We start from the raw sequence: 17,911 nt of genomic DNA, 5'->3' as shown, positions 1-17,911 counted from the left end.
GATGCAGGCTATAACTGCCAGTGATCGAGAGTTTGGCCTTACTTAGACCAAAACATGGCTGTTCATTCCTAGCCAAGTTCACAGAGGTAGCTTGCTGTGGCCAGCACACTGCCTGGCCAAACCATATTAAAAAATAGTTTTGAAAAAGTCTTCCATCATCTTGCGGCTTGTATGAAGCTACAGTCTCCAATTACCAGCAGCCCACACACGGGGAAATCCAGTCAGCATTGCTTCTTGGACTTGGACCTCCTGCCTAGTAACTCCACACCCTATTTAGTTTCTTCTCTACCACCAATCAGAAGGTAAGGGCACACTCTCTCTCCCCCATGTACTGTCAGGACATGCTGTTTAATGAGAATTGGATGTTTTCTAGCATTAGCCTGCAGCAGTGTCTCCCAAAGCTCAAAGTACCTGCTGTTCTCACATTAACCTTATCCCAGCTTAGCTGAGGCCCAGATGAAGCTGAACAGAACTCTTGCACAATAAAACAAGTGCAACTGTTTCCTCTTGCAGCCCAGGAACAAAGGTGGAAAGCCACATCCCCCTCATCACCATAACAGACCTCTAAAGCTTATTTTCCTATCTTCCAGTATGCTTTACCTAGTACTCATTTGGGCTCCATCACACCCCTTCTGCCAAGTCCCAGCTCCCACTTGTCTGTGTCCCACACTAGCACAGAAACATTGTCCCGGTCTGCTCCCTTTATCAGGGGTGGGGAATGAAAATATCCCCAGAAGGAGTCGCAGGGACCTGCTAGCACGGGCCTACTGCACAAAGCGCTGCCTGACTCCACTGATGTGGGGGAGCAGGACAGCTGGTACGTTCCCTACCTTCCCTTCCTGCCTCTTCCTCCTCCACTTGCAATCCATCAGTTGTAGGCTGGCTGTTGCCGGCTGTACATCCAGGCCTCCCTGCCGCTTGACTTTTGAGAAGACAGCTCCCCGATTAGCCCATCATTATTAGAGAATGGCCAAGAGACCTCCTCCCTCTGGTAAGGGAGCAATGAAGCCTGCAGCCATCACAAGCTCGGGCAGGTGAATGGTACAAGCTCCCACCTCTTACCCTCTGTGCTTCTACCAGTCCAGCTCCACTGCAGCTGAGGTTTTGCTTCAGTGCAGCAGCACCTCTTTAAATCACTAGGCTCTGAGTTTGGAAGGAAAAAACGCCAGAGTCTTGAGAATAGAGAAGAGTCTTACTCTTCTATACGATGAATATGTCTATATCCAGGATTCGACTCATAATGCTGGGGGGGGGGGGGGGGGGGCGGAAAAAGAAAAAAAAGCAGCTTTTTAGCAACCTCTTGTGGCTGCCTGAGAGAAATGCACAATATTGGATTCTTCCATAAGATGTTTAGGGAGAGATTGCCACCTGCTGTCATCTCTCCAAAATAGCATCTAAGACTTCCGAGAAAGCTCATGCTTTTCTCAGGAGCTCTAATTAATTAATCATGACAACTCCTCCTCCAAACATCCGATCACGGATCTCACGTATTAGCGAATCGCAGCCCCGGTGGGAGCCCCAGGACGGGAGCAGCGATTCCCCAAAGCCTCTCCCCAAGCCGTGTTTTCCTGCACGGTGCCCTTAAAAGGTAACAGTGCACAGCAAAACCCGGCTGTGCCAGCTCTCCTCGTGCCGGGGAGCACGCAGCAAGCAGCGACAAGTGAGGGCACACGCTCTGGAACCACCACGGATTACGCTGACAGAGGCAGGACTCCTCACCTACGCTAACTTGAAGCGCTTGTGGCTTGGAGTACTTTGTAAAAGACCTGCCACGATAACTAACCCTGGTATCACTCTGGTAAGGCCTCCTCTCTCTTCCACCACCCCAATTCTGCCAATACAGCCCTAACTCTTCCAGTCCTCCCCCAGCCGGGCACCCAACCTCTGAAGGGTTCCTGCTGCCCCCAGCCTTCCAGCACAGCAGGCAGAGGAAGCTGAGGGCCTGATCTGATCCCCTCAGCTAAGGGTGAAGCGTGGGCAGCAGAACAGGAGAGACTCGTCCAAGGTCACCCAGGAGGAAAGCAGCCACCCTAAGGGCTGAGAAGGGCCTTTCAGCCACGACACGAGGGTTAAGGTGCAGACTGCCCTACGTTCTCCACACCCCAGCATCGATTAAAACCTTTGCACTGCCCCTTCCTTTCGCGACGGCCTGGCACCCTCCTTTCCCAATCCCCCAGCTCCCCAGCACCCCAGCCAGCTCCCCTAAACACTCGCTACAAGCCCGGTTACAGGAGGCAGAAGGCGCAGCGCTAATCCCAGCTGATCACGCGAGGCGGGGCTGGCGCGGGGCAGAGCTCAGCACATTCCTCCCTGACAGCCACCGGGGCACGGAAACCAGCTCCTCACGCCCCAGGGCTGCCCCAAGCGCCCGAGCACGACGCGTGTGGGGGACAAACGGCTCCGCACCGAGCGTTATGGTGCCCGACAGGGCTGGGGTGTCCCCCGGCTACCCCACAGCCCCCCCGCCGCCCAGAAACCGGGGCGGGGCCGGGGACACGGGACCGGGGCAGGGCAGCGAAGCCGGCAGCGGGGCCGGGGGCAGCCGCTCGGCCCCAGCCCGAGCGGGGCGGGGGCGGAGCAGGGGGGGGGGGTCAGGGAGGGGCGGCCGCGGCCCTTACCGGCTGCCGGGCCCTCCCCGGCTCCCGGCCGTCCCCGCCGAGCTGAGCACTCGCGCCGGTGGCCGCCGGGAGCCCAACAGGCGCCGCCCCCGCCCCGCCGCCCGCAGGAGCGGCCCCGCCCGCCCCGCCCCGCCGCGCCTGCGCGGCCCCGGCCCGGCCCCTTCACTGGAGCTTTTTTTCCTTTAAATAATATAGTTTCCTTTAAATACGCGCTTCCCTTAGAGCACCGAACTGAGTCACGACAGGGTGTTGGGAGCAAAGCACAGCATGGGGTTCATAGGAAGCACTCCAAGCCCTTAGCCTCCTGTGATCACCTGCTCCTGTAGCCAAAGAGCAGGGTCTCAGACACAGCAACAGGGGAACTGAATTTTCACCATAAATCAGTGCTGAAGGTATCGCCCCCTCCAGCAACAGAAGGGAAAAGCTTATGGAAAAGGAAGGGTGGCACTAGAAAATCTAGGAGCTTGATCAAACGTAACTATGCATAGCTTTCGCAATCAAACTGCAGATAAAGCCGGAGGAGGCTGTGGTCTGCAGCCAGACGGGCACACTTTGTGGGTCAGGCTAACCCTAAACCTGGTGGCAGAGCTCAGGTCACGTAGCAACCAACTGCGGCATCAGTGCTCTTGGACCTGTCATTTCACGTGACATGACTGCGCTGCAGTTCAGTTCCAAGCAGCACTTGCAGTAAGCCACTTCATAACAGGCAACACCTCCTACACAAACAGGCTTAGCAAAGGGTGATTTTTGCATGAGGTAAGTAAACCTAGCAGCAGTCCTAGGACTGCTCTCAGAACTTAGCCCCATATAGTAGCCTGCCTAGAAAAACGACAGGCATCATTTAATTTTATTGGTCATTGCTTAACCTTCTCAAATTGATAAAAGACAACTAGCACAACAGGTATTATTGATATATTTCACTGCAGTTAGTGGTCAAACGAACAACCATTAACGTATGTCACAGTGATCACTAAAGATGCCACGCCCTGCAGAGCTGATGCAGGAGAAACACTTCCAGCAGCTTTCAGATTTTCCAGCAGCTTTCAGATTTCATAGTGCGTCACCACCGGTGCCTCTTTATTGGGGTCTCCTCCTCTCTCCAGATACAGGTCATTGAACGGATACTGCTTCGGTCCCTATAAAAACAGAAAAATAGCAGCAAATATATGACACTCAAATAATCAACTTAAGGGGTAAGGAGAAAACGTCCCATCCAGTTCCCATCAATCTCCCCTGCTTCCTCCCTTACCTCCCCCAAAAAAGGCTTGTCAGTTACAACTTAAATTCATATTTAAGTGCTTCAGTAGGAACATTCCAGACTTTCCTTGTACTCTAATATTCAGACTGTTGTTTTTTTTTATTATAAATCTATGTCCTTTAACAGAAACATCAAACATTTTATCAACCAACAGCTCATCTCTGTATGTTTAGACTTATTTATCAAAAGTATTCAAATGATGCAGATCATGATGTAACTTAAACATAGGGCAAAAGAAGAGGAAAAAGCATCTCATGCACACACACGCAGAGGAGAATGCCCAGACCAAAGGAAGGATCCTGTAAGAAAATTAAGAAATAGTTCCCCAAGAATGGGAACTGCTCACTGAGACAATCTGTGAGTTGAGCCAAGCCAGCTAACAGAATAACTCAGACTGAACAAGGCCTCCCTGCTGCCAGCAGGGTTTCACACGCACACTCACTCAGCTTCGGCAAAAACACCCTTTTGGCCATCAGCAGTGACGAGCAAGAGCTACTGTTCCGCCCTTTACCCAAGGGTGTAACTCACCACAGGCCTGTAGGATGGGTAGAACCCTCCGATGCCAAACATGATCAGCATGGTACTCAAAAAAATGAAGAAGTGTTTGCGCATAGTATGCCATGGAATTTGAGTGGGGGATGTATCAAAACGGTTCCGAATATACATGTCAAAGTCCCAGTGCATCTAAAGAACAAAGGAAAAAGACTACACGTTTACCAGCAGTACTCAAGCTGCTCTTACCTAGGAGAGAAGTATTTACAGCATTCTCATTCACAAAGCTGCCAGAAGCTGTGTTTCATGTTTCACAGAGGCAATACGTCACCTATAGTCATGGCAAGTTGTTGATTACAGTAAAAGTCAAGACTCCAAATACCATGTTTATACCTATATGTTTATACCAGGCACGCATGCTTAATTATAACATACCAGCAGCTGTTATTTATCTGCATAATCACTCTACCTTAGATTTGCTCCCCAGTGCTGTTGAGAAAGCATGGCACAAATTGGCACCCTTGTTTATGGAAGATCAGTCACAAACCTCAGCAGAAGTAGCACTTATTTCAAGCAAAGAAGCAACTACCTGCCATTTGGAAGCTGGCTCTTCAAAACAGGTAGAGCACCTGCTGCTGCTGCTGCTTCATGACAAGAGCAGGGGCAGTAGCAAGCTAATGCCCTTCTTGACTGAAACAGAAGGGCATTCAGACTTCTGCCTCAAAACATACATAGGGAAGTCCTATGCACGTTCTGCCTAGGCTCCTATCACATTATGGAAAGCAGAGAACTCATTCATTTGCAGCTCAAGTACTGCCTCTAGATCCCCTACTTTTAAATTTTCATACACAGCCATTCTGCTGTCAACCCCCGAGAGGCAGACTGAACAGAATTCAGCTGCCTAGACAGAAGCATCTGCCAACACCTACAACGTGCCAGTATATTCCACTAGGCCCCCAGCTGCCAACTCCACGTGGAAATTTCAGACCCCCTCAGGTATTGAAAAGGCACGGAAATCTGAGATTAAGCAACTGAATCCTGCCCTGAGCGTTACGGTGCCATCCCTAAAAAGCAATGAGATATTAAGGACAATGTTTGGGGCAGGAGGCCTTGTTTTCAAGCACTTGTTCAAACCTAAATTACAGCTATGAATTATAAGCAAGAGTCAGTTCTTACAAGTAAAGATCTTATCCCACCTCAAGGGCACAAGTAACTATACAAGCATTCCTGTTCCAAGCAGCACAGAATCACTGCAAGGTCTTCCATGTAATTGCTTCTGCAGTCACTACAACATAGACTTAAAATTTTACTGTGGTACACACGATAGGGTGCTCTTGCATGCTTATACTATGACATATGACATACACGTGCTTACATAATTTCTAATTGTAATAAAAAGTATTCAAGTCAATTACCAGATTCAGTAATCACAGCTGGATTTCAGTCCTTCACAGAAAGACCATGTATTAACCGAAAGCTACTCCTGGCAAGGAGCTTGAAGAACTTAGATTTTGCAAGTTAATGTACATGTTCTGTCTGCTCATTTCTCTTAAGGCTGTCTTGCACACTTTCTTCAGAGAAAGCCTCCTTATTTCTATTTTATCCCAAAAGAATCCTGGAGTAATAAAACAGCGATAGCTGCTTCCATTGGACTAGACTGACCTCTACACAAATGAGGGCTTCTTAGCTAGAGGAACCTGAACTAAGTTCCGATACCAAGACAGATCAGGCAAAGAAAATGGAGAAGCCTTTCCCATTGCTACAGAGAAAGTTTAATTTGTAAAGTTATTCTTATAGGTAATGAGATGTTAACGTTCCTCAGCACTTCCACAGCAATTGTTTAGCCTGATGACCACAGCCTAAATTCACTTTTAATTGACTGTCCCTGTGTTACGCATAGGCAACACACCCCTGCACTCCGGGATGCAATTGGACAAAGAATTACAAAGAAAGCACTAAGTAGACATATGTCTTAGTATTTAGTAACAGCAGCATTAACGGCATGAAAACTGCTACTGGCATTCTCACCGGCTCTCCCCAGTTATGCCTGGTATCTGGCTGGTCCCACTGGTACCAGGGGTCTCTCTCATGAGCAGAGCGTTTAGGGAGCATGGGATAGTCACCATACCTGTGAGAAACAGGCGCACAGAAAACAAACAGCCAAGAGAACTGTATTAAGTTTTGATATACATATTGTGTAAGACTTTATAAAATAGATGTATGAAAATGGAAGAACACTTTCTTGTTTCTATAGGTTCTGAACTATACATATATGCTTTTCTTTAAAGAAGAATCGTGCAACTCACATGCAACTTGCACAATCGTCACCCTGATAGAAGTTGTTATTATATCAAACGGCATACGTCAAAGCATGCTTGTCAGGCTATGGTACAGGGAAGAAAATGTAAACTTCACTGAAATACAGAACCTTTCTTGTCTGGTATTTGGCATGTCTGAATATTCCCCAGAATTTAAACTTCTCCTGAAATATTTATTCCATAAATGGAATTTATAGAGTTTATCCCTCTCATTACAACAGCATACAAAGTCTCTCAGACAGTATTATATTTACACAGGCCTCCCATTCATTCTATTTGCTTCTGTTTTGCTTCTGTTTTGAGCATTTATTTCCAAGCTGTAAGCTCACAGCACGGCATCCAGCAGCACGCAACAGAGGAGACTTTGAGGCCTCGGCAGCCCCAGGGGCACAAAACCCCCCAAGCTCACCCTAAGCCGTCGTCGGGGTAGGGCTGGTAGTCCTCCACCCTCATGTTGTACTTCTTGGCAGCAGCCGCCCGCTCCTCCGGCGTCCGCGGGTAGGGCCCAGGCAGCAGCTCCGAGGACAGACCCGAAGCTGCGGGACAGCACCGAGGCGGGGTGGGTGCAAGCCAAGGGGGGGCCGCGCTGCCCTCCCAGCCCCACACCACCACCCCGCAGCCCTCAGGGACACCTCCCGCCTCACCACGGCTCCCCCCCGAGCTCCCGCGTACCCGCCCGGGCTCCCAGCGGCGCTGCCACCCTCAGCGCCCGCAGGCGGGCGGCCGCCCGCTGCCAGAGGACACCGCCGAGCCCGGCCGCCGCCATCATCCCCCCTCCCAGCGCGCAGGCGCCGCCGACGGCGGCCGGCGGGGCCAGAAAGGCTCGGGGCGGAGGTTGCGCGGCGTGGGTGTAGCGGTGTGGGTTTGCAGACGCGAGCGGCGCCTTGCCGTGCACAACGCCACTGTGAGCGCGAGCAGGCTTTGCAGTCCGCTCCGCTATGTGAACCCGGCGCGGCTGGGCCCGTCCCCCCCGGTTATTCCCACGATGGGCAGCGTCCCTGTGACGACCTCCGCGAGGAGCCTCAGCGGATCGAAACCCATCGCGGCCCAGCCCTCGTTCAGGCCGCCGGTGCTGGGAGCAGCGCTAATCGCGGGCCCGCTGACGGGACGAGGGCAGCGGCGCTCCCTCCGCTGCCCCCGCGCGGAGCCGGCCGCCGAGGCGCTGACGAGGGCAGGCCCCGGGCTCCATGAGCCGGGCCCGGCCCGGCCCTGCCCGCCTGGGGTCGCTGCCCGCCGCCGCCGCCGCTCCCTCCGCCCGTCTCCATGGTGCCCGTGCCCTCGCTTCCGGCGTTGCTAGGGGCGGGCGACTTCCGCTTCCGGCGGCCGTCCAGTTCCGGGTTTCCCGGTGGGAGGCGGCGATGGCGGCGGCCTCGTCCTCGTCGTCGGCGGCGGCGGGGTGCCGGGAGGGCCCGGCGGCGGGGCCCGGCTGGAGCGAGGCCCAGCTCCGCCGCTACTCCTTCGAGACGCGGCCCATCCCGCGGCTCAGCCACAGCGACCCCCGCGCCGAGGAGCTCATCGAGAACGAGGTGCGGCGGGGCCCGGGGGGCCCGTCCCGTCCCGTCCCGTCCCGTCCCGTCCCCCTCAGCTATAACGAGCGTTTCGCCGCCGCTTCGGCAGCGCTGGGTTGTGAGAGCTGCGGGAAACGTGCGCTTCGCGTTCTTTTCTCTTTGGGTGGAAGTCAGGGAAGCGTTAGGTAGAGCTGCGGGCTGCCGTCTGCGCTTTTTGAAGTGAGAGCGGCCGCAGGTGTGGAGTTTGTACGGCGGTAACTGCGCTTCTGGTGGCTCCGGAGGACAAACGCAGTCTGGTTTTGGTAAGGCTGGCAGGTTTTGGGGAGACAAACCTGCGAGAAGGGAGGTTGTGAGTGTACAGCTTGGGAGCAGAGCAGCTGTTGTTCTTTTTTACTTCTCAGTGTGTACACACGAGGAGGCAGGTGGCTACTTTTGTGTAAAAAAAGTGGTTCTTGTTTTAATGTAGGAGCGATGAGAAAACTTCCGATTTTGGTGGCTGTGGGTTATCTGTGATTCTCTAGGAACAGAGATGAGCGCTGTCTCCTTTTCCATCTTCAAAAACATCTTTTTGCCAATGTTTACCACTTTGTAGCTGAAAGTGACCAGGCAGAATTTACGATGTCTCCTTGCTACGTGGCAGGACCAAACAGCCCTAAAACGGTTCCCAGACGGTGTTTGTCTAACCTCGCGTGTCAGAGATGAGCCAAGTAGGTAGCGGAACCTGTCCCATTGCTACTAGGAGCCTGCTGCAGGAGCAGGCCACCACTTTCTTAAAACTTCCTAGCATATTTTGCGTTTTTCTATCCGGTTAAAGGATCTCATCACACTAAATGCCTTTTCCAATTGCCCACATTCAAAGAGAATTTTTGGGGTTGCGGTAACAAATACAATCGTTCTCGAGTTCAAAAGGTCTTTGAATTGATAAACTTCCTGTTTTTCTCCAGGAGCCAGTGGTGCTGACAGATACAAATCTGGTTTATCCTGCTCTCAAGTGGGACCTGGACTACCTCCAGGAAAACATTGGCAATGGGGACTTCTCGGTGTACAGTGCCAGCACACACAAGTTTTTGTACTATGATGAGAAGAAGATGGCCAACTTTAAGAATTTCAAACCCAAGTCGAGCAGGGAAGAGATGAAGTTTGCTGAGTTCGTGGACAGACTTCAGGAAATACAACAAAAAGGGAGTGCTGAGAGGTAAGTGATATGTGGAAGTTTCTCCATTTCTGCGGGTCTATGTACTGGGTATGTTCCTCTTCAGTGACTGTTGATTAAAACCTCTCAAACTTTTCATTTGTATAAGCTTTTCCTGCATAGCTGCTACAACTGTATTATCCAATTAAAGAAAGCCATGCACTTAAATAATCAAAACTGTTCAAATTGTATATTTACAGAGATTCTTCTCTGTCCATGGCAGGGTTTGGATAGAGAAGGCTCTACACATCCCTTGGTTTTGGCAGACTATGCTATTGGTAGAGGAGCTTAGTTACAGATCGAAAGGCTTGATGGAAACATGCTGTGTTTCCTGAGCGCTTTTTTGCCCTCACACGCTTGTGGTAGATGAGGTAACTCATTGCAGGGGACTGGAAGCGGTGACATTTATCTGGGGATCATTCGTGAGTGTTTTTGATACTGGATAGTGGCAAGTCTGGTAAGGGATTCCTCCTCTTGCACCGTGAGGTGGTGTTCTTGATCTAAAATTCTGATTTTTTTTTTTTCCCCAGTGATTGTTCATGTGGGGTTGTGTTCTGTTCCATTTTGTACCAGAGAATCATTTGGCAAACCTTGTGGACTTCTGGAAGCTCTTCCTTCCCACAGCTGTTTATGGTGCTGATAGAACAGAATCTCTAGAAGTTCTCTCTCTCTGTTTTTAAAGTCTCTCTGAAGAGATGCATCTTTATGTTCATTACAATGCTTAACATTTGATTCTTGCCTTCCTCTGGGGAAATATAGGCTATATCTGCAGCAAACCCTGAATGACACAGTTGGAAGGAAGATTGTGGTGGATTTCCTTGGCTTCAACTGGAACTGGATTAACAAACAGCAAGGGAAACGTGGCTGGGGTCAACTGACTTCTAACTTGCTTCTTATTGGCATGGAAGGTAAGTGGCTTCCTGTTACTAGAGAAGGGGAGAAAGTTTGTCTTTAAAGTTAATTTCGCACTAGTTTCTAAATGTTCCTTCCAAGCAAGCAGTTTAAAGCTTTTGGCTGGAAGGGTACTGTTGCCACAATTCAACGCGCGTTGAAAAGAGAAGAACCCCAAAGGAATAGCCTGCTTGCTGAGAATGCCTGGAGGTAATCTCCTGCTCCTGGAAAGGCTCTGCGTGATGCTCTCGGGGCTGGCTTTTCAGTGATAGCTGATCGTACTTTGAAACCTGTTTTTCGGTTGGACAGTTCAGATACAGTAGATTTTAAATGCCTGGAGTCGGAGTTTACAAATTGAGCAAAGTTAGCCTTCCGGGCCTTTCTTAGGAGTGACCAGTTACCCCAACGAGATTTTCTCCACCGGAGGAAACATTGGTTCTTCCATGCGGTATTTGCTCTAAATTGAGTTGGTGCACCATGCTAAAAAGGAATTCTCCGTCAATTCAGAACTGAATAGAGGGCGCTGGAGAACTTGAAGATGGATAAACCCTAATATAACTGGATAAAGTAGAGTTCCAAATCCCTGTGGAGACTCATTCGTAGGCAGGTGCCTTGGGAGATAGAGGTACTACTGCACTTGACAAGGAGAGCATTCCAGTAGAAAGTAATCTCAACAATTGCGCCAGGAATGCACACAGTTTTGTGGAGTGGGCTGGCCTATAATCCATGTGGCCGTCACATCCGTATGTCCAGTTATAATTACCCTGCAATTCGTGGCTGTTCAGTTCTGACTGCAGGTATTTTTTCCCCTCTGCATTAGGTCATATTCAGCTTGCAGCAGTTTGTCTTTAACACGTGCTTTTCTAGCTGAGAAGAGAGAACCTCATTTAAAAGTACTGCATCAACACTTCCATGTAGGTCATAATATGATCAACAAAAATCCTATTATCAGCAGGTTCTGCACAAAAAAAAAAACAAGGGATTGTTGTGAACCAGTGTGTACTAGTGATCTATTTAATGAAGTTATGGGGTTAACCGTTATCTTAATTCTAAAATATATCTTAATTGAAAACACATGTAAAAAAAAAAAAGCCAAATGAGCAATATCTGAATTGGCAAACAGCCTGAAAACAATAGAGGGGTGTGAAATGACTCGCTGTATTTTAAGATTTGATTAAACTTAACGTCTAGTGGTGATAGTCAAGCTTCATAATCAGTGCCTTAGGCTGAGCAGGGACAGTTGTGTTATGAAGCCACAACGACTGGATTTGTTTACTCTTTTTTTTTTTTTGCAAAACTACTGGGACATTTTTCAAAATCAGACTATTAGACTCCTCTAGACTAATAATAATTTTATAAAGTCCATTCCACAGCTTATCTGCTAAACATTGTTTTATGAAAAAACTTCTCATCAACATTTGCCATCTGCTGTTCATGGAGACAAGCTGGAAATCCTAGTCCTGCGGAGCACAAGTTGCTGAATATGGATTTAGAATGGCAATTGTTAAGTGGGGTAGCAACTGCTCAATAAAGGCTGACTGATGCCATGTTCAGTTTGTAACATTTCTGGGGTCATTTTCATTGCTTAGTTTTCTTGATATATGGAAGTATATTTACTGTCTTCACTCTACCAAGGAATATAACTTGGTTCAGTCTCTTATAACTGCATGAGTGTCTTGTTTTGATTATCCTCTGCCCTTTCTGTGTAGGGAATGTGACGCCAGCTCATTACGACGAGCAGCAGAACTTCTTTGCTCAGATTAAGGGTTACAAGAGGTGTATCCTTTTCCCTCCTGATCAGTTTGAATGCCTCTACCCTTATCCTGTGCACCATCCGTGTGACAGACAGAGCCAGGTGAGAGTAGCAGATTTGTTCTCGGCTTCATCAGGGGAAAAAAGGGCATTTATGAAGATGCTAGGTGGGAAGAAGCTATGCTAGAATTAAAGCTGCATACCACTTCTGAACTTTGGCAACACCAGAGTTCAGATCTGTTAACATTGAGAACAGATGGAAGAACTGGAGGAGTTTCTGTTTGTTTCAGTTCCTAACCTGCAAGCATTAGGATTATAAATGTCTCCTACTGATTAAAAAAAACAAAACAAAACAACAAAAACAAACAACAAAAAAAAAACCTAGTATGCAGCTGCTGCTTCCTCTGTTCTGGTTCATTGATCACTTGGTCAAAGACAGATTTGCTTGTAGACAAATTTCAGGACTCCTTTTGAGGTGGTGGCACTTTGAGGATACTGCAGGCGCTTGCTATGGAATTAAGAAAAATGGGGATGTAAAAACCATAAAGGAAAGATCAGGAGGATTTCATACTGAGACCTAATAAGGAGGGCTCTCACTGCAGGAAGTTTTTCCTGAGTTTCTTACTCTTTTCTTGTGTTAGGTGGACTTTGACAATCCTGACTACGAGAAGTTTCCAAATTTCCGGAGCGTGGTTGGCTATGAGACGGTGGTGGGGCCGGGGGATGTACTATACATACCTATGTACTGGTAAGAAGGATGGTGGGAACAGTGCTGTGACCAGCAAACAGATTTAACAGAGGTTCTTCTCTTTAAACTCTTGGTATGGCTCTTAAGAAAATTTTGCCATTCCAGCAAGTATGATGTTTTCTGTGACAACTTGGGCCAATCTGCTTCCTATCTTTAGGATGGGAGTGGTAATTCTCCCTGATACTACATTGTTGTGTGTGTGCTCTACTGACATGCAAGAAGAGGGTCTGTATTTAAATAAGGAGAGTTCTCCAGAAGTTCTGTGGCCTTTGTGGTGGATGTATAGGGCCAGGATTGTCCAATGCAGTTTGAACACATAATGTTTGCTAAATATTTGCCTATAAGCTGTAGCAATAGGTGTTTTTTTTTTTTTTTTTTTTCCCTGCTATGTCTGTGCAGGTGGCACCATATTGAGTCTCTCCTGAATGGCGGGATTACCATCACTGTGAACTTCTGGTACAAGGTGAGTGCAAGCACCTTCCTGTGCAGCTTGGGTAGATCTGTTCCAGTGTACTTTTTCAAATAGCGCTGTATTGGCGCATGTTGTCATTGCAATAACTTAATTGCTCCAAATCCCGTGCTTGAAAGTTGAAAGCTACTTTCTGTATTTCCTGTGGTATGCAAAGAGCTGGGTGTCTGGGAGAAGGTGGAATAACCTGTCAATTCAGTAAGCATGCAATGAGTTGCTTTTGGTATTTCAGGGTGCCCCAACCCCAAAGAGAATTGAATATCCATTAAAGGCTCATCAGAAAGTGGCGATAATGAGGAACATTGAGAAGATGTTGGGAGAAGCCTTAGGAAATCCGCAAGAGGTACAAAAGAGAACTAAATAGTCGCTGCTGTTGAAACGGTTGTAGGTTAGTGCAAAGCTCAAGATGCCTGCTTATTTGGCTCTGCAGGCATTGTCACAGCGTGGGTAGGAGAAAGCAGTGTTCCTCTTTTGCTGTGACTGGTTCTTCATGCTGTATTCAGAATGTCCTTTGGCTAGAAAAAAAGCAAACTCCTTAACTTGAAATTCTGAAAAACTACAGGCAGTGGAATAACTGTTTTCGTATATGGGGGAAGGTGTATTTTTGCTTTGGGCGCTGCCAGTGAAGTGTTGCTCTCAAACGGTCAAAAGTCTCCTATGCTGCAGCGATGCCCAGTATTTGAGGAAAATTAAAACCATTTTACCTGTTGAATCCAAATCTGTTGAATTGGAAAACAGCTTCTCAGTAAAGTCATGTGCTTCCCCCTTAACACATCCCAGTCATCTCTGCGTTTTCTGCAATTTTAACCAACTGGTATTTCAGAAAAACAGTACGCTGCAGTACTAATACATGCTTTTGAAGATCTCATGTTATTCTGAAAGTGGAAATACTGGATGTGAATAGAAATGCTTTTGTGGTCTATTTCCCTTACCACTGTGCAGGAACTATTCTTTAGTTCAGTAGCATGAGGTCAGGCCTTTCCTCCGCAGTTATCTTACCACCATAGCATGCTGAAGTTCTTCCTTCAGGCAGTGCTGAGAAATAGGAGTGGTCTTGGCTGGAAACAAAACCTTGCAAATCTGTCAGTACTAACCTTCATTCCAGGTGACCCCAAAGACCAGAGAGGATTCAGTGGGTAAGAATATTCCTTCTTTCACCTGCAAAAAGCAACCGATGCCTACTGGCTCCTTTTAGTAGCATCTACTGAGAAATCATAAATCTGTGCTGGGAAGTGAAAACATTTCAAACCAATGCTACGCACGCGATGTTTGGTGGCAACTGAAGTTGAGTGTTGACTGAGAACTCTGGGTGCCCTACTGTGTTATCTAGAAGATACCTAGAAACCGATTCGGTGTACCTTAGGATCAGTTTGCATACTGACATCCTCTGCCCTGGGCCATTCAGCTCGTAAGCTGTCTTGATGTGGGAGAAGCAGGCTGTGCAATTGCCACTTGTAACTGTTCTGGCTAACAGTGTGTTTTTGCTTTGAACAGGTCGGTCCCTTGTTGAATATGATGATTAAAGGACGGTATGACTAATGCCTGGCTGCCCCGGGTGACTGATGTTGGAGCTGCTTTGTTCACAAGCAATGGAAGATACTGAGCGCTAGTATTGCACGCAGCACTTAACAGACTGATGGGTTTCCTGGCCCATCCCTGTCCCTGCCCCACTACAACGAAGGGGGCTACTGGAACTGCAAAACCATTAGTACCCCATTCATCCTTCACTGTCATCTAACAGAACCTCCCAAGAACGAGTCTGCACTTATTGGAAGCTGGATTCATGCTCACTAACTTGTTTTTTTTTTTCCCTTCCTCTGCCCTGTTTGCCACAACAAGGAGCACGGCTTCTGGCACTCGGGTGTGTTGCTTCAGGATTTTCAGGCATTTGAAGAAGAGCTTGGAGGGGAAATGAGATTGATCTTGTTTCCTCAGCCTCATGAGTTTTGGGCCTCCTGGCTGGGTTTATGTGTTGGTGCCTGCAGTGGATATAAGATGGAAAGTGATAGGTTTCACAGTTCTCTGTTATTAGAGGACCTAGCCATGCTCAACTCTGGCACCTTTTTCTATAGTGGAAACGAAAATGTGAGCTGGCCTGTGCATGATGAGCAACTGGACAAATGATTCGATTTCTTCAACGCAAGACTTTCGTGCTTGGGACTTTGCACAGGGTAGAGAGAGAGAAGTGAATTCATCTAGTATGTGAGCACCAGATCCCGTGCTCTCCAAATGTCTGTGTTGTAGGAGTCTAGATAAACCTCCTTCATTCTGACAGCAGTTTTGGGGAGTGAAGGCTTCTCTCCTACTCTTGTGGAGCTGTAGTGTGGTTAAAAGGGGACGAAGCATTATGAAGGGAGATGCATAAATGCCAGGCCAAATTTCAAGTCGTGAATGATTAAGCCACATCTTTTTAAAAAAAAAAATCTCTAGGGGCACAGAGAGAGACTGTCAAGACAATGTCAGACAGGTACAGAGCCTCCCTTCTCCCCACCAGGGGTGCTGGCTCCTCAGACTAACGTGGGAAGTGCCCTTTTTACTGAAACTGCAAGAACTCGAGTGTGTGTGGCTGCGCACTTGTGCGCATGTTTGTGTGATGTTGTATGACTCCTGTCCATCAGTTTAATCCATGACAGTGTGTGGTTCCCTTCCTTGTACAGTCACTTGAAAGAGGTCAGGGCTTTCTGTTTTAATGTGGTTAAGTTTATCTTGATCCTTCTTGTGTTCTGGGGCTTGATGTGGCAGGCTGGGAAGTGGCAAGACCAGGGCACAGGAACAAGAGGAGCTTCTGGTTGAGTCCTTGGCAATCATCCTAAAAAATTATTTTGCTTTCTTCCACCTCTGCCGCTAGAAGCCCTAGGCTCATATGGAGGCTGGCTTTTTATTCCCCATGGTCCACTGCACTGCTCTTCCCGGTTTGGGGCAGTGTAATGGACTTGAATATTTGATGCAGTTGTAATGGGTCCCAAGAGCTAGAGGTGGAAGAAGCTGTTGTATTTTACTGCAGAGAATAGCAAACATTCTATTGAGACTTCCCATTATTTTCCCTTTTTTTTTCCTGACATGGTATTCTGATAAGTGTTGAGAAGATGGTGCTCAAGAAGTGCTCTGCCTTTGGCTTCAGGCTCCATCTTTTTCTGGGACAGCTCATGCACCTCTTGCCGTGAGCTTCTCTCGCGCAAAGGTGAAGGACTTCTTGAACAGGAAGTCCTGGGGGATAGTTTTATGGCTGCTTACAGGTCAGAACAAATTAAGTGTAATTGGCAGCTACAGGGCCCTTGATTAAGAAATATGTCCATGTCACCGAGTAGTCTGACTGCCGTGTTATTTGTTGCAGACTATCCAGAGCTGTGGTTAGATCCAAACGAAGGTCACTCAGCTGGATGCTTATCAACGCTCAGCCTTTGGGCATGTGGGGAAGAAAGTCAGGCTGTTGACTGGCCAAAAGCAAGAGCTTCCCAGGAATCCTGGGTATACGTGCGGTCTCTGGCCTTGGTTGAAAGATGCTCAAATGAAATCCCGTCTCTGTGCTATTTATTCAGCACACAGTAGTCTCCAGTACTACTTGTTAGGCACCATCAACTCTTGAAGCTCAGGGTGGGAGTTCACATCCCATGTGGAGAGAGAATGGTACTTACAGAACTTTAGGATCCTTTTTATCTTTATTTGCCAAAGGTCTAACTTTTTAAGTGTCTGAACAGTTTTTGCTGCACTTGACTTCGTGAAAGCTCATTTACAATGCACTGATGGACTGACTCTCCCCTTCCGTTTTCACCTTGTGCTTTCAATGCCCCTTGCCATGGTATTGGGAAGCTGTGTGTGTTCTCTGCTAGGGGTGTGTGTGTGCAGGGGGTGGGGTGTGACAAACACACGGTACCTTCTGAAGTGTAGTTCTTAAATACAACCAATGTTGAACAACAGAACTGTGTGGCTTCTGTTTTGTGAGTGGCTGTATAGGAGAGCAGTATAAGGAGATGTGTGTATGGAGATACTTTTCAGCCTAACTTCACTTTGTTATTCGCTGTTGAAGGCTGCTGGTCTCCAAAGCTGCCTTCAAAACAGCAATACTAACTGCATTACTGTGTCTTCATGATTTTTTTCCCCATACTACTCCCATCAGCCTGAAAGGAAAGCTGGGAATAAAATGATATCTTTGAACTTTGTAAATGACAAATGTTAGGTAAGGAACAAATTCTTCTCCCTGCTGACTTGAATGCTGTCACTATGCTCTGGTTGCTGATGAAACCAATGGAGCGAACTACATGGTCAGGTCTAATGAGTTCCATCAGTTGTTTCTCCTTTGGAATATCTCATCCTTTGTTTGATCCTTTATCTGATTCATGCTTTAGTCAAGGCGATTTTGGTGGGAGGTTTCCTGTTTGTGTAACTCTGCTCCCTGTTAGCAGCCTTGGGTGGTGGAGTCCTCTCTACAAACCAAAGACATAGATCATGTTATGCTGGTGATAACTACAGCAATTTTAGCATCTAACCGTCAGTGAAACATCGTTGGCAAAATCAGCCCAAATTTCTAATGTGTTGTAAAATGGGGAGAAGTTGAACAGAGGATACGGATGTTGGGGGTGGTGGTGAGACAGACAGCTGTCTGACCCTGGGGTACCGTGACTGGCAGTCTCCTCACATCCTCAAGGGATAGTTTGAATGTGGAGG

The 17,911-nt window shown here is 47.9% G+C and overlaps 3 protein-coding genes across 6 annotated transcripts in view; 1 reads left to right on the top strand and 2 right to left on the bottom strand.

The window, feature by feature from the left end:
- The window catches only part of SEC31B (SEC31 homolog B, COPII coat complex component), a 32,973-nt gene extending 30,241 nt beyond the window's left edge, over window positions 1–2,732 (bottom strand). The window contains exons 1-2 of one of the 4 annotated variants that reach the window (XM_040562742.1): window positions 2,619–2,732; window positions 1,063–1,243 (exon numbers count right to left, since the gene is read on the bottom strand). The gene's annotated coding sequence lies outside the window, so the exon portion shown is untranslated. The other 3 variants (XM_040562741.1, XM_040562743.1, XM_040562740.1) reach the window with 3 other exon arrangements.
- Window positions 2,733–3,515: 783 nt separating this feature from the next.
- On the bottom strand, window positions 3,516–7,553 carry NDUFB8 (NADH:ubiquinone oxidoreductase subunit B8). Its single transcript, XM_040562738.1, has 5 exons — window positions 7,359–7,553; window positions 7,096–7,222; window positions 6,397–6,496; window positions 4,405–4,560; window positions 3,516–3,754 (listed from the first exon to the last, which is right to left on the bottom strand). Exons 1-5 carry the CDS (start codon window positions 7,453–7,455, stop codon window positions 3,662–3,664), a joined length of 573 nt encoding a protein of 190 aa, XP_040418672.1. The 5' UTR covers window positions 7,456–7,553; the 3' UTR covers window positions 3,516–3,661.
- Window positions 7,554–7,999: 446 nt separating this feature from the next.
- HIF1AN (hypoxia inducible factor 1 subunit alpha inhibitor) lies at window positions 8,000–17,163 on the top strand. Its single transcript, XM_040562737.1, has 8 exons — window positions 8,000–8,212; window positions 9,139–9,389; window positions 10,146–10,294; window positions 11,987–12,132; window positions 12,671–12,777; window positions 13,177–13,240; window positions 13,479–13,589; window positions 14,741–17,163. Exons 1-8 carry the CDS (start codon window positions 8,045–8,047, stop codon window positions 14,783–14,785), a joined length of 1,041 nt encoding a protein of 346 aa, XP_040418671.1. The 5' UTR covers window positions 8,000–8,044; the 3' UTR covers window positions 14,786–17,163.
- The last annotated feature ends 748 nt before the right edge of the window (window positions 17,164–17,911 follow it).

The sequence above is a fragment of the Cygnus olor genome, chromosome 7 (assembly GCF_009769625.2).
Source record: "Cygnus olor isolate bCygOlo1 chromosome 7, bCygOlo1.pri.v2, whole genome shotgun sequence".
In the NCBI taxonomy this organism is placed as follows: domain Eukaryota; kingdom Metazoa; phylum Chordata; class Aves; order Anseriformes; family Anatidae; genus Cygnus; species Cygnus olor.
Note: the sequence above shows the minus strand (reverse complement) of the source record. Positions and strands in the feature narration are given on the sequence as shown.

Excerpts from the sequence above, each read along its gene's own strand:
- NDUFB8 (XM_040562738.1), bottom strand. The coding sequence starts at position 7,455 with ATGATGGCGGCGGCCGGGCTCGGCGGTGTCCTCTGGCAGCGGGCGGCC. Across the intron at positions 7,223-7,358 it reads GCCGCTGGGAGCCCGGGCGG|CTTCGGGTCTGTCCTCGGAG; the intron begins GTACGCGGGAGC and ends GCTGTCCCGCAG. Across the intron at positions 3,755-4,404 it reads ACCCATCCTACAGGCCTGTG|GGACCGAAGCAGTATCCGTT; the intron begins GTGAGTTACACC and ends CTGTTTTTATAG.
- HIF1AN (XM_040562737.1), top strand. The coding sequence starts at position 8,045 with ATGGCGGCGGCCTCGTCCTCGTCGTCGGCGGCGGCGGGGTGCCGGGAG. Across the intron at positions 8,213-9,138 it reads AGGAGCTCATCGAGAACGAG|GAGCCAGTGGTGCTGACAGA; the intron begins GTGCGGCGGGGC and ends GTTTTTCTCCAG. Across the intron at positions 10,295-11,986 it reads GCTTCTTATTGGCATGGAAG|GGAATGTGACGCCAGCTCAT; the intron begins GTAAGTGGCTTC and ends CTTTCTGTGTAG.